Below are 14,870 nucleotides of genomic sequence, written 5' to 3' on the forward strand. Positions count from 1 at the left end.
TTTTTTTTGTTTTTTTTTTTTAAGGTGAGCCTTGAAGGTGACAGACAAAATTGATGAGGACTTACTTAGCAGAAAGAACAACAAAGGGCCAGGGAAAAGAAAATGTGAAGTTCTTTAGAGAAACAACTGAGCTGGGGTAGATGAACCCTCAGAAGGTCAGATGGAGCCACTATCTGAGATCCTCCAATGCCGGATAATGGTGTCACTCTGATCTTTTCTCTTGGTTTATTGTATTGATGTCAAGCCCTAGCTCTTACCAGAAAGCAGCCTACTTAAAATGACACAGATATTGCGATTATTTCAAAAGAAATGAAAGAGGGAAAGAGAGATGGGAAGAACAAGATAGTGTTTCTGACTGTCATAAATACGTAGCTGAAGGCTTTAAGCTCTCTGGCAACTAAGGTGAAAAAGGCAGAAGAAGAATGGACCTTTAGTACTTGTCCAGGGAAGAAGTATAGTATTTCCAAAAGAGAAGTCATTTCATTTTTTTTAACCTAGCAGAGGCCTTAAAGTGTGAGAAAATTTCATTCAGCACACAGTCAAGTGTAGAGAAAGATGGTAGACTTAAGAAGGGGAATTAGATCGGAGAGCAGCCAGAGCTATAATCCTGCCCTCATTCATTCATTCATTCATTCACTCATATACATATGCTCACCATATACACAGTCAGTGCTTCACATCTGTGAGCTCTGCATCCATGAATTCAACCAACTGTAGATTGAAAAGTCCTGGGGAAAACCTCAACTTGGGTCTGTACTGAGCCTTTTTTTCTTGTCATTATTCCCTAAATAATATAGTAAAACCACCGTTTACATGGCATTAACATTGCAGTAAGTATTGTAAGTAATATACAAATGAGTTAAAGAAATGGGAGAATGTATGTAGGCTATATGAAAATACTCCCCCATTTTTTTGAGATCAACAACTTACCACTTGGCAACCATACTTAACTATACTATTTTATACATGAGACATGAACATCTTTGGATTTGGGTATTGATGGAAGATTTTGGAACCAATCTCCCATGGATATGGAGGGATGGGTTTTTTGTTTGTTTTTCAAGATAGAGGCTATCCTAGAACTTGCTCTGTAGACCAACTCAGAGATCGCCTGCTTCTGCCTCCCTAGTGCTGGGATTAAAGGCATGTGCCACCATCTGGCTATTTCATTTTATTAATCTGGCTTAGACAGATGATTTTGTGTGTGTGTGTGTACATATGACTATATTTTTCCTTCAGTTATTGAATAAATAAGCAAGCAAACAAATGAAAGTAATACATGTTTATTTTAGGAATGAGGGCCATGGAGCTATCATGGGGCCCTGTGTTTAATGCTCAGCAGTGCCAAAATTATGTTTTCATTACATCTATATGCTTATTTATTTGTGTGCGGGTGTGTGTGCATGCTACAGACATAGGCATGCATGGTCAGAGGACAACTTACAAGAATTGGTTCTCTTCTTCCGCCATGTAGATTCTGGGGATGGAACTCAAGCTGTCAGACTTGGCAACAGGCACCTTTACTTGCTCTCTCTGGCTCTCAAGTAGTTTATTATCTTCCTCTTTTCACTTAACTTGCTACAAGAATTTTCTCACATTATTGAAATATTTTGGTAAACATCAAGTTTATAGATAAACTATCATTTACTTAGCTATTTCTCTATTGTTAGAAATTAAGCTGTTTCAGAATTTCTCCATAAATACCACTTGGTGAACATATTTTGACATCAATCTCACAAATATTTCTGAATAATCCCTTAGGATTTATGTTTTGGAAAGGAGTTGATGGGATTGAATATTTACAGTCTTGCTAGATTCATTTCTGAAACTGTGATATCAGTAGACATGCCAACCTGCTCAGACTCTTACTAATTCTATTATCATTTGAAAGTACTATTCCCAGTTAAGAGAAGCAAAAAGAAGATAAAACGTAGTACCTGGTTGGCTTAATTACAGTGTGTTATAAGTTGTTTAGACAAAATCCCTACCCTGGCTTTAAAAAAAAGTAATTGGCTGTTTTGTTGAAAGGCACCTTCCTGTCCCTAGCCTGAGTGTGGGGTAATATGGAGAACCCCTACTGCCTACCCTCTATATTGATGTGACATATTCCTTTGTTATACGTTCCATATAGGAGTTGACAATGGTGAAGACATCCCCCGGGACCTTCTGGTAGGCATCTACCAGCGCATCCAAGGTCGTGAACTGAGGACCAACGATGACCATGTGTCCCAGGTGCAGGCTGTGGAGCGCATGATTGTTGGCAAGAAACCGGTAAGTGACTTCAGGGTAGGAGGCATCATTATGTGGTAAGTCAATGCACGCCCTCCCCCCAGCCCCAGGTTCCCTTACCTGTAAAATAAAGTGGAAAATATATTCCTTAGGAATAATGGTACAGATTATGGGAGATTAATATGAGTGCATTTAGCATATTGCAAAGTCCATCACAGGTGGCAAGCTATAGTAGCTAAGAAGCAGATACTATTCCCAGCAAAATGAATGCCTTACCAGTGATTCCAGCATTTTGCTGGGATCCAGAGACAGATTTGAATCAGACATAATCTCTGTCTTTAGGGGCACTCAAAGATTAGTGAGGTTCCCAGACAAAGACACAAATGATACTTCTGCCTACTAGGCTAATTTAGAGAACAGAAAGCAGGGAGAGGACATTTTAAGTCAAGGGAAGTCAGAGAGGCTTCTTGGAAAATAACTTGGGAATTGTGATGTGAAAGAGGGACAAAATATAGATGGGGTGGGCAAGAAAGACATTTCAGACAGAAGGTTCTTTTTTTTTTTTTTTTTTTTTTTTTTTGGATTTGGTTTTTTTTTGAGACAGGGTTTCTCTGTGTAGCCCTGGCTGTCCTGGAACTCACTCTGTAGACCAGGCTAGCCTCGAACTCAGAAATCTGCCTGCCTCTGCCTCCCAGAGTGCTAGGATTACAGGCGTGCGCCACCACCGCCTAGCAGACAGAAGGTTCTAGAAGGACAAAGACAAGGTAGCAGAAAAGCTTAAAGGGCTTAGTTGTTTATATTCTTCATGTCAGAGTGACAGATATGCCTTGTTAGGTGCCAGAAGCCTGAAACTGATAGGGTGGCCTTGCTGACTACCACTTTTTCACACCTGTCCAGGTCCTGTCGCTCCCTCACCGTCGACTGGTTTGCTGCTGCCAGCTCTATGAGGTGCCAGATCCAAACCGTCCCCAGAGGCTGGGGCTGCATCAGCGGGAGGTCTTCCTCTTCAATGACCTCCTTGTGGTATGGGCATTGTGCAGAAGGAAATGGGAGGGAGATAGCAGAACTACTGGGTCTAGTGCAAACCATGGTGTATGCAGTGTGCTTGATGCAATGCTCCAGCATACCATCTGCATGGTCTCCAGTAAGGTATAGCCTATCTATCTCTGTCCCTCCTTTTCCTTCATTTGATGTCATGAGAGCCACACAGGGACAGAAAATGTGAGGACCAGGGAGCTAATGATCGACTTGTAATCTAGCAAGTGGTAGGAAATGTCCCTGTCCACTGCTGTAGCACAGAGGGTTGTGAATCTGTGGCTCTGTGAGCCTCTCAGTTTTCTTGATGTTGGAAGTGATTAAAACAAAGCACATCACTGGTACAGGGGTACCCATCTTTTATTGATAGGATTTGTTAGATTCTATAGGTCAAAAGGGATTTTTCAGGATTTCTTAGGCAAGAGCTACTCTCCAAGGTGGCTTAGCCCTGACTACTAGAATCTGGTTATCTTTGGGGGGGGGGGGGGGTATTTATTTATTTATTTATTTATTTTTGGTTTTTTCGAGACAGGGTTTCTCTGTATAGCCCTGTCTGTCCTGGAACTCACTCTGTAGACCAGGCTGGCCTTGAACTCAGAAATCCCCCTGCCTCTGCCTCCCAGAGTGCTGGGATTACAGGCGTGCGCCACCACTGTCCGGCTTTGTTTTGTTTTTAAAATAAAGGCTGTCACCAAATAGCTCTGACTGTCCTGTAATTCACTATGTACACCAGGCTAGTTTCAAACTCTCAGAAATCTACCTGCCTCTGCCTCTTAGCTAGAATTAAAGGCAGGTGCCGACACACCTGGCCAGAATCTGCCTCCTGATATGGTTCACCTCTTACTCTACATTCTCCACTGTTTCTTGGGATCACAAAGAGCAAGTGTTCTCCCTCTGCTCTGAGAAAGTACTCCTGAGAACAGCAGTCTTGTTACTTCCTTGGTCTTCTCTCCTTCACGTTAGCATTTCTCCACCTTGGCACTACTGTTATTATTTTGAGGCAAGGCAGTTCTTTCTTTCAAGGGCCTATCTTGTGTATTGTAGTATGTTTAGCTGTTTAGCAGCACCCTGGGATACCTACTAGAAGGCAGCAGCAAACCTTCAACTAAAAATGTGTTCTCCAGAGATAAGCAAAAAAAAAAAAAAAAAAAAAAGACAGAATAGACAGAAAAGGAAGGGTGGAAGAGGAAGGGAACATCTTCGGGAAGAAAATCTCGGCTTTAGACAACATACCTCCAACACCCTCTCCAAACCTTAGTGGCTTGCTTCACAAAATGGTGCTAACCGTTATCTCCTAGAGTTGTCAAGAGGATAAAACAGGAAGTCAGTGCCCAGCAATGCAGTTCAGAAGTAGAGTGCTTGCTTAGCATATGCGAGGATCTGAGTTCCACTCCCAGCACTATAAGAGAGAGGGGGAGGGAGAGATGATCCCATCTCAAACCAGGTGTGCCTGGCCCACACAGGTGCTGAGTCTCTGTTAGATGTCCTTCACGCACTGACACCCCTGTTTATCTAGCTTTGTGCTAGACACTGAGTACATGGAGATAAATCAGACTCCGTCCTTGCACTCAGGGACTCACAAACAAATGGCCTAATATATATTTTGCAACATGGTACGCTGATAACCTCCTGCAATCTAAGCATTTGGGAGGTGGAAGCAAAAGAACAAAACGTTGAGATCAGACTGGACTGCATAATAGAGGTCTTGTCTCAACCACCCACACCACGCCACTGATAGAAAGTGTTTGACACCATTGTGCACTGTAACCAACCTAAACAAAACCTCTGTTTGAAGAGCCATTTGTAGAGGACGGGGCTATAGCTTAATGATAGAGCAATTGTCTGGACCCAGGTTGCATTCCCCAGCATAAAAAAAAATACATGGAATAAAATAGCCGCTTGCAGATTGTCCAAGCTTATGTTAGTGGTGAATCTAAAATGCCTAAATACTTAAGAAAGACTTTCAGTCCTTGAGAGATTGTTAATCCTGTTCAGAGGTTGCCACTATAGGCTAGCTTTGGATGGTGGGAGTTGGAGTAAGTGAGAAAACCTGAAAATTAGACCCACCAACCCCCCTGCCCTCCAGACCAGTGGGGGCGAACACATACTTAGAACTACCATATAGTCTGACAAGGGAAGAGGTATGAAAGCAATACCCTGGACACTCAGAAGATGGAAACAGAAATCTATGTGAGGTTTAGGACAGGCTTCCTGGAGGGACCAACATTCATGTAGTTCCTTTAAGAGTTGCAAATGCTTGTTGTGCATGGTCATGATGTCACTAACTTGAATTCTCTCCCACCTCGCCACTCCTAAAGTTTCAGTTCACCCTTGTGGGTATATGTACTCATGTGCATATCCCCTGTTACTGGGGAAGGTGATTACTAGAAATGGGTATCATTTGGAAATTCCCCACCCTAAACCCTGCATCTTATCTTTATCCCGCCCTTGTTTGCCAAAGGTCACCAAAATTTTTCAGAAGAAGAAGATCTTGGTGACATACAGCTTCCGTCAGTCCTTTCCCCTGGTGGAAATGCATATGCAGCTCTTCCAGAATTCATGTGAGTCCCCTCTTGAACCCTAGCACTCATCCCAGGGGTTTATTAGAGCCCGTGCTCATCCTTCATCTACACTAGCTCCCAGCCATTGAAGTCCTCTATAGCTGGCTTAAAGTCCCCAGCGTATCTACTGGCTTGAGAATGAAAGGAAGATTAGAATGGAGTATGATTTGGGTGTGGCTCCTGGAGAACACAGAAAAACAATGTTCATTAATGGGCAGAAGAGGTGGCAGTTACACTGTGCTTGGAAGTCCTGTATTGAGAAGAGCACGACTGGGTATCATTCAAGAGAGCAGAGTCATTGTGAGAGGCAGAGAGACAAAGGGAAAGGTTTCTAGAAAGCAGTTCAGAATTCTGTTTGCCTTTACATCTTGGAGTATAAAGAATAAGGTTGCCGTGGTTACCAGGACATTGGGGACAAAGGGAAACCACTGAAGATGCTTGAGCACAGAAAAGGCATTTCAGAGTTGGGTGCTACAAAAGTTATCTCCAAGATGGATAGGGTGATGTGTGCCTGTAGGACAGCATTTGAGAGGCAGAGACAGAAAAGTTACTTCAACCCAGGAGTTTGAGATTAGCCTAGCCAAACAGTGTGACTATCTCAGAGCTGGTTGTCAACAGTGTGTGTGTGGGGGGGGGGGGGGTGCGCGTGTTAGTGGGGTTGTATCATTTCTCAGTTTCTTTTTTTGTTTTTTGTTTGTTTGTTTGTTGAAATAGGGTTTCTCTGTGTAGCCCTGGCTGTCCTGGAACTTACTCTGTAGACCAGGCTGGCCTCCAGCTCAGAAAACTGCCTGCCTCTGCCTCCTAAGGACTGGGATTACAGCCGTGCGCCACCACTGCCTGGCTCAGTTTTTTGTCTTATCCACTTTGCTTCAAAGTTGACAGAAATATCCAACTACTTCTATCCCTTCTCATTGTCACAGATTATCAGTTTGGGATCAAGTTACTGTCTGCGGTACCTGGAGGGGAAAGAAAAGTCCTCATCATCTTTAATGCTCCTAGCCTCCAAGACAGGCTTCGCTTTACCTCTGATCTGCGGGAGTCCATTGCTGAGGTGCAGGAAATGGAGAAGTACCGTGTGGAATGTGAGTAGCTACTTCTTCCGCTCTCCTGATACAGTGCCTCACAGACACCAAGAATCCTGTCTTCTGAGAACCTTAGAGTTGAGGGGTCTGGCCTTCCTACCCTTATTTCAGAAACCCTTCAGTTTCTTCCTGAATGCTTTCAGTGACAAGAAGGTCATTACTTCCTAATCTCAGATTATTATTCCAGTCATTGAAAGTCTACACTGTGGCCTCCAAACCCATTCCTTAGTCTTGAGCCAACTCTTCCTTCTATTGAATGGTATCAGAGAGAAGATTCAGGTCATAGGAGATAGGACTGTAGCTTCAGATTTCATATATTCTACTTGTTATTTGGAGAAACAGGTAAGTTCTGTGGCCCTCTGAACCTTTGTTCACATGAAACAGGGATAAAGAAATCTTCACAGAATTTGACAAGGAGCCGGGCACAGTCTTTGCACACCTATAATCCCAGCACTGGGGAAGGTCAGGCAGGAAGATTTCAAGTTTGCAGTCAAGCCTTGACTATGTATTGAGTCTCTGTCACAAAGAGAGAGGAAGGAGGAAGAGAAGAAAGGGAGAAGTTGAAGATGAAGGAATGGAGAAAAGAAGGGAAGGAAAGGGATAGGAAGGGAGAGGAGAGGAGAGGAGAGGAGAGAGATGCCAGAGTGTCCCCAGTGCATCCATGGTGTTCAATAAATACCATTCATTGTCCCCTCTTCTCTCCCCAATGTCAGTTCTTGCACTGAGGTCCAGGTCAGTCCCCAGGGGCTGCAACAAATTAGTTTAGTCATATACAATGGAAATTAGTAATTATATCTCAGTCTTCCTGGTGCTTTCAAGGTCTTCTCTTGTCTTTTCTTCTCTAAGCTAAGCAGTCCCAGTTAAGTAACATGGCGTCAAGGAGAAAGAAAGCAGAGAGAAAGAGAAGTAGTGGTCAGTTCCTTGATAGGTCTCAGCAAAGCAGAGTATCAGTTCAGTGGATTCCAGAGCTCCCAGGGGAAATGTAAGAGATTAGCCATATCAAAAGAACCAAGAGACCAGTTTTCCTGACCTTACTGGGAGTATAAGGGAGCCAGGAGAGTAGAATAGACCTGCTTCTAGAATGTTGGCTTTACAAATTTCAACTCTCTGACCCTGAGCAAACTGTGACTTCTCAGATTCTCAGTTTCTTCTGCACAATGTAGATGGTGCTCAGAATGTGGAATGAGAAGGATCAAGTATATGCTGTCCCCAGCATACTGCCCGGTATATACTAGAGGGTTTGCATCCAGTCAATTCCATGTCCTTGCTCTTCCAAGAACTCATCTGCTCTGAAGCAAGGCATCCGAGAACTGAATGAACTTTAAAAGGATTGTCCTTCACCATAGGCTAGAAGGGCCTTCCCATCACTACTGTGAGCCTTGTGTTGCAAAGCAACACAAAGGGGTGAAAAAATGAAGGCGAAGGTGGGAAAGGAGCAGGGAGAGTAGGCACTGACACTTACAGGGAGGGAAGGAGTAGGTGGCATAGGATGGGCTAGCTTTGAAGACAGAGTTGCAGTTTAGGGGAAACAATTACTACTAGAGGGTGGGAGTGGGCAGGAAGCCTGGGGACCAGAAGGAGGGAGGGAATAAAGAGGAAGGTGGTAGTCAACCAGGCAGGCCCTTTGCTAATGCTCTTCTTCACCTTTGCCCGTTTTCTTCACTGCTACCCAGCGGAGCTGGAGAAGCAGAAAGGTATGATGCGGCCTAATGCCTCACAGCCTGGAGGAGCCAAGGACTCGGTGAATGGGACTCTGGCCCGCAGTAGTCTGGAGGACACTTATGGGGCAGGCGATGGGCTCAAGCGGGGTGCACTCAGTAGTTCCCTGCGAGACCTCTCTGATGCAGGTAAGTGTTCTGGACCCCTGTTCTGGCTGGGGAGATGCAGGACCAGGTGTCCTCTTTGCCTCCTGTCACTGGCTGTCAGCCTTCCTCCAACACACACACACACACACACACACACACACACACACACACACACACCATTCAGAATCCTGGGCACTGTGCCACAGGGGACCTGGTAGCCAGGTCAGAACAGGTGGGGCCCGGGCCCGGGGTTTCTGCCACGGAGTATAAAGTGGGCCACAGACTCAGCCCCTCTCCTCTTCCCTCTTCTGTCTCTCCTTTACTGCCTCTCCTCCATCTTTTCCTCCTTTCTTTCCTCCTTCTCAACCTCTCTTCCTCCCTACCTCCCCCTCTTCAATGGGGGAAGGGGGCAATGGGGTGTCTGTCCCTGGGAGGGACCTAGGCCTGGCGCCCAGCTCTGGAGCCCAGCAGGGTGGGCAGGGAGGGTTGCTGCTCTGACGCTGGGCTCCTTGCTTGTGGGTGCAGGGAAGCGGGGGCGGCGTAACAGCGTGGGATCGCTGGACAGCACCATCGAAGTAAGTGTCAGCTCCTGCCCCACTCATTTCTGCATGAGCCCTGCCCCGGCCATAGAGCCCCAGAGGAGGAGGGGGACCTGTCGCCTACCCCTCTTCCGCGCTGGGAACCATATGGCTGCCTCTCCCAGCCAACCACTTTCTCCATCTGTCCTCAACTCTTGTCTGTCCTCACTCTGCCTGTCTCTCAGTCTGTCTTCCACTCTCCCATGCCCCTTCTCAACCCCAGGGCCAACTCCAAATAGGGATGCCCTTGGATTTGGGCCTCAAGAAACTTTAACCTCCATATCCTGCTTTGTTGACCCTGAGCCAGTCACTCTGCCTCTCTAGGGCCTAACATTTTCTTGGCCTGAGAAATGATCATGCGAAGGAAGTCCTACTGATTTTTCCTCTGCCCTCTGAGGTTCAACTGACCTAGCGGCTGTGGCAGCAGAGGCTTGGGAGCAGAGCTGGCCACAGATACAGGACTACTGTTTGCTTTCCACTGTTACTTTGGGATCTCTGTTGCTCCAGCTTCAGGGACAGGGGTGGAATTTAGGGTTGGGGGTTTAGGATATTTAGACTGGCCTGACTTCCCCCCCTCCCCCCTTTCAGGGGTCTGTTATTAGCAGTCCACGCCCTCACCAGAGGATGCCACCTCCGCCCCCACCCCCGCCGCCAGAGGAGTACAAGAGCCAGAGGCCAGTCTCCAACTCCTCATCTTTCCTGGGCTCCCTATTTGGAAGCAAGAGGGGCAAAGGGCCCTTCCAGATGCCACCACCGCCAACAGGCCAGGCCTCTGCCTCGTCTTCATCTGCTTCCTCCACCCACCACCACCATCACCACCACCACCATGGTCACAGCCATGGTGGCTTGGGGGTGCTACCTGATGGGCAGTCCAAGCTCCAGGCCCTGCATGCTCAGTATTGCCAAGGACCGGGCCCTGCCCCACCACCCTACCTCCCACCCCAGCAACCCCCTCTGCCTCCACCCCCTCAGCAGCCCCCACCCCTGCCCCAGCTGGGCTCCATTCCACCACCACCTGCCTCAGCCCCACCTGTGGGGCCACATCGACACTTCCATGCCCATGGCCCAGTTCCAGGACCCCAGCATTATACCTTGGGCAGGCCAGGCAGAGCCCCAAGACGAGGGGCTGGAGGACACCCTCAGTTCGCTCCACACGGCCGCCACCCCTTGCACCAGCCCACATCCCCATTACCCCTGTACAGTCCTGCTCCACAGCACCCTCCTGCCCATAAACAGGGCCCCAAGCACTTCATCTTCAGTCACCACCCACAGATGATGCCAGCAGCAGGTGCAGCTGGGGGCCCTGGGTCCCGGCCACCAGGGGGATCCTATTCTCACCCTCACCACCCCCAATCACCACTGTCACCACACTCACCCATCCCACCTCACCCCTCCTACCCACCCCTGCCCCCACCCTCACCTCACACCCCACATTCACCCCTACCACCCACCTCCCCCCATGGCCCACTGCACGCCTCTGGGCCCCCTGGCACGGCTAATCCACCCAGTGCAAACCCCAAGGCCAAGCCAAGCCGGATCAGCACTGTGGTCTGAGGACTGGGATGAGTGTGCTGGGGAACAGGATAGTCTGGGGGAATCCGCAGGAGAGGGACCTTGCCCCTCTCTTCTTCCTCAGTTTTTTTCAAAATATATATACACTCATCAGTGTCCTTCTTTCCACTTCCTCTGTATCTCCAGACCCTTCTTCCCACCCCAGCAGTTGCCATGGGGTTTCCTTTCAGATTGGAGGGCCCTTGTCACTTGCAGCCTGACGTAGGGCACTGCAGTGCTGGGAAGTGGTAAGAGCCTCTCAGCAGCCCTCGTCCTCCCGTTCCCGTCTTCCTCTCCTCTTTCTTGTCCCTGGAGGTTTAGTTGGTGACCTCAGACCTCTGGGCAAATGTGAGCTTCCTTGCAAGCTGGTGGAGAAGGCGGCAGGCTTCTGGAGCTGCAGAGGTGAAGGCTTTCCCCAGAGCTCCTCTGGCTGTGTGGGGCTAGGAGAGAGCTCTGTAGAGCTGTGGCCAAACCTCAGCTGGCACAGCCCTCTCTCTGACCTCAGGGCCTAGCCACTCACCTCCATGTGTCTTTCTGCCTGCTGGAGGACACACAGACCGTCAGTGCACTCCGTGGGTGGAACCCCGCTTGTGCTGGCCCCCACTGAGGGCAGTGCTTCCTCTCTTGAGCCAGTCTGTGCCCTCTCTCCTAATAGGCCCCAGCCCAGACCTCTTTGGCTTCAGGAACTTGCCTTGCCCTGCAATGTTCTTATCCTGATCAAAGTCCAGACAGGTTTTTACTTTGGAGGCGGGGGAGGGGGGCTCAGGTCTGGGATGAGAAGGGTACTGCCCTCCCTCACCCATATTGCATGCCCCCCCTTCCTTCTACTTTTCCCACCTTCAACTGAAGACAATGCACTTTACAGATATCACCCACACATATCTCACTGGGGCAGGGCACCCAGCATCAGCCCTGGGGAAAGACTCCCAGAGGATCACTCTGAGCCCAAGATGTCCTTCCTGAGGCAGAGATTGAAGCCATCAGAGCAGGGGCTGTGAGCCAGAATGCCCAAGCCCCTCTTGTTCATCCAAATCTCCACTGCCTCGCCAGCCCCTCTGCAGCCCTGTTTATTTATTATAAATATATTTTTTACAAGTCCCAGCTCCTCTTCTTGCCCTACATTCAGCTCCTTTCACAGTCCCTGCCTTTCTCTCCCCTGTCCAGTATAGGCTGCAATACAGACAGACAGATGGGCCCTCTATGTCAAAGGGTCCCTGGGGCTTGGGGTTGTGGGAGGGTATTGGTGGGAGGGACTGTATGGAGAGGAGCTGGGGTTCAGGCATTGTCTTTTTCCCTCCTTGTATATAAGAATGTATATTTGATGCCTCATAAAAGACCTTGTGCTCACCTCTGGCCTCTGCCTCCTACTTATGACCCCTTCTCTGCTGTGGAGCCCATGGAGAGAGGCATTAGTCCAGGAAGGTGCTAATGGTAATTCAGGCAACTGTGTGGGCAAGATGCTTTGGTGAGGTAGGAGGGTAAATGAGGGTGGGGGTTTCCTGGCTCATTTCATATGTTGTCTGTATGACAGTGGCAGGAGTGTGGGCTCTGGGGTTGATCCAGTTCACATCCTGGACATACACAGGAGAGTTTCAGGGGATCATCCTCCAACTGTTTGTTACTCAGTTTACCACTTGGGATGATCATATGTTGTTATGCTATCGTCATGAAGCTTGCAGATACTCACATATGGATATGCACATATACATAATTAAAAATAAATCCCCCCTTTAAAAAAGAATATCTTCACTTCTGCCAGGCTATTTAAACAGTTACATGGAATTGTGATGACTGCACAAAGTAATAAATGCCAAGCAACTAGGGTGGAGCAGGTAATGAGCAAGTTAATTCTTTGTAGAGTTTGGATATTTAAAGAATGTGTGGCCTCTGTTCTCCCTCTTCCTGTGACGAGCCTGTTTTTGTCTTGAAATGGAGGGCCATACTTTTGTTCTTGGAGGCAGGGATGTGACTTGGGCCGGAAAGGCCCAGGTCTAGATACTTTGTATGAGATCTATGTATACTTAGGATATTAAGTAACTAATAGCCGTCTCTCATTTACAAGGAAAGAGGTCACACAGCAAGTCAAGATTAGGTTTTCTTGACTTGTCCAAACCCATTCCCATTGCCCCAAGCTGCTGCTTTGTAAAATGGACCCTTTTCAAGCACCAATAATTATGCCCTGGGTTTCAGCCTAGCATGAGAGGAATGATGGGATAGAGCAATGGCTCTCAGAATCAGTTTGCTGTTTTCCTAGAATCTGCAAAGGTCTCTGAAAAGGGAATGGTTTATATGACCCTACACTTCTTGGATCCTTGCCTTTGTCTTCTTCCTGGTAAAGCACACTGAAAGGCTACCCAGGGAAGACAGCTAGCAAGAGCAGCAGCTAAAGCCATGGAAACATTTACTGCCTCTCTATAACCTGGACCTGAGTGAAGAGCCCAGATGTGGGGGTCCACTAAGCATATTTTGTTTTCTTCCTTGGTAGACTAAGCTAGGCAAGATCTCAGCCTTTTTTTTTTAACCTTCAGCTAGAAATTGACCACTGACCAAGCGCTTCTTTGGCAATTCACCTGAATGTTTAGAGCCTAGTTTTTGACCTCTAGAACAGAGATAAAAATCTTTCAGGACAATTGTTAGCTAATGCATGTGAAATGCCTACCTCATTGCAGATTTCACAGTCACATGTTCTCAACTACCTACAGAAATAAGTGCAAAAGTTAGGAGTCTTTCTCAGCATGTCCTAGCAAAGATCTCCAAAGTCCCAACCTCTCCCTCTCTCTCTCCCTCTCTCTCCTCTCTCTCTCTCTCTCTCTCTCTCTCTCTCTCTCTCTCTCTCTCTCTCTCTCTCCTCCCTCTCTCTCATACACACTTAATTAATTAATTAATTAATGCAATTTTTAAAAATTAAAAATGTTAGCCCAAACTACACAGAGAAACCCTGTCTCAAAAAACCAAACAAATAGTAATCCCAGCACTCTGGGAGGCAAAGGCAGGTGGATTTTTGAGTTCGAGGCCAGCCTGGTGTACAGAGTGAGCTCCAGGACAGCCAGGGCTATATAGAGAAACCCTGTCTCGAAAAAACCAAATCCAAAAAACCAAAAAAAAAAAAAATAATAATAAATAAAAGTTACAGAATAAACATTCTCATTGTGCAAGGGATGAATAAAGATACAGAAAGGAGGAATAGGACCAGAACAAGGCTGAAAACTCAATAGGGTGAACATTACATTCTGTAGCTTTATGTCTGGTGTCTATGTCATGTGGTATGACAGTGTGATATAGGCCTGGAAAGCTCTGCCCCAGTGGCCCTTCTGGTGGAAGATTCGGAGTTCAAAGTTAACCTGAACTCAAAAAGCCCCAAACTAAACCAAACCCAAATTAATCAGCATCATGAGGACAACGGCCAACTTCTGCTGTCATCTGTAGGGGTGAGAGACTTGGAAAACACCAGCTTGTAGTACCAAGATGGCAGAGGGTAGGAAAACATTTCCTAGGATGTACAAACAGTGGGCCACAGGATGTGTGTGTGTGTGTGTGCGCGCGCGCGTGCGTGCATATATGTAGAGACCAGAGGTTGATGATGTCATGTGTCTTTCCCAATTGTTCTCCATCTTCCTTTGAGAATAGGGTCTCTCACTATACCAACCCATCAGTTCATAAGGATCCTCCTTTCTCTGCCTTGGTGCTGTGATTATAGGCATGAACCAATGTGCCTGGCTTTTTTATGTGGACGCTGCAGATAAAACTCAGGTTCTCTTGCTTCCGTGGAAAGCACTGTGCCTATGATTCATTTCCTCAGCTGTTTTTACCCAGCTCCCTTCCCTCTTTCTCCTCCTCCTCTTCCTCCTCCTTCTTTTGAGACAGGGTTTCTCTGTGTAGCCCTGGCTATCCTGGACCTCTCTCTATAGACCAGGCTCTGCCTCCAACTCAGAAACCCACCTGCCTCTGCCTCCGGAGTGCTGGGATTAAAGGCGTGCGCCACCACTGCCCAGTAACCCCCAGGTCTCTTTAATTTTAAAAATATTTATG

At 47.3% G+C, this 14,870-nt stretch overlaps 1 protein-coding gene across 5 annotated transcripts in view; it reads left to right on the forward strand.

Annotated features, from left to right (window-relative positions):
- Positions 1–12,188, forward strand: part of Iqsec2 (IQ motif and Sec7 domain ArfGEF 2) — an 82,670-nt gene extending 70,482 nt beyond the window's left edge. For 4 of the 5 annotated variants that reach the window (XM_052170464.1, XM_052170460.1, XM_052170461.1 and 1 more), the window contains 7 exons: positions 2,132–2,271; positions 3,127–3,252; positions 5,726–5,825; positions 6,746–6,907; positions 8,581–8,754; positions 9,238–9,287; positions 9,879–12,188. In XM_052170464.1, the coding sequence (XP_052026424.1) occupies positions 2,132–2,271; positions 3,127–3,252; positions 5,726–5,825; positions 6,746–6,907; positions 8,581–8,754; positions 9,238–9,287; positions 9,879–10,844 (1,718 nt within the window). In that variant the 3' untranslated portion in view covers positions 10,845–12,188. The remainder of the gene's footprint in view (positions 1–2,131; positions 2,272–3,126; positions 3,253–5,725; positions 5,826–6,745; positions 6,908–8,580; positions 8,755–9,237; positions 9,288–9,878) is intronic. The other variant, XM_052170463.1, reaches the window with a different exon arrangement.
- Positions 12,189–14,870: the final 2,682 nt, after the last annotated feature.

This window comes from Apodemus sylvaticus, chromosome X, assembly GCF_947179515.1.
Source record: "Apodemus sylvaticus chromosome X, mApoSyl1.1, whole genome shotgun sequence".
Classification (NCBI taxonomy): domain Eukaryota; kingdom Metazoa; phylum Chordata; class Mammalia; order Rodentia; family Muridae; genus Apodemus; species Apodemus sylvaticus.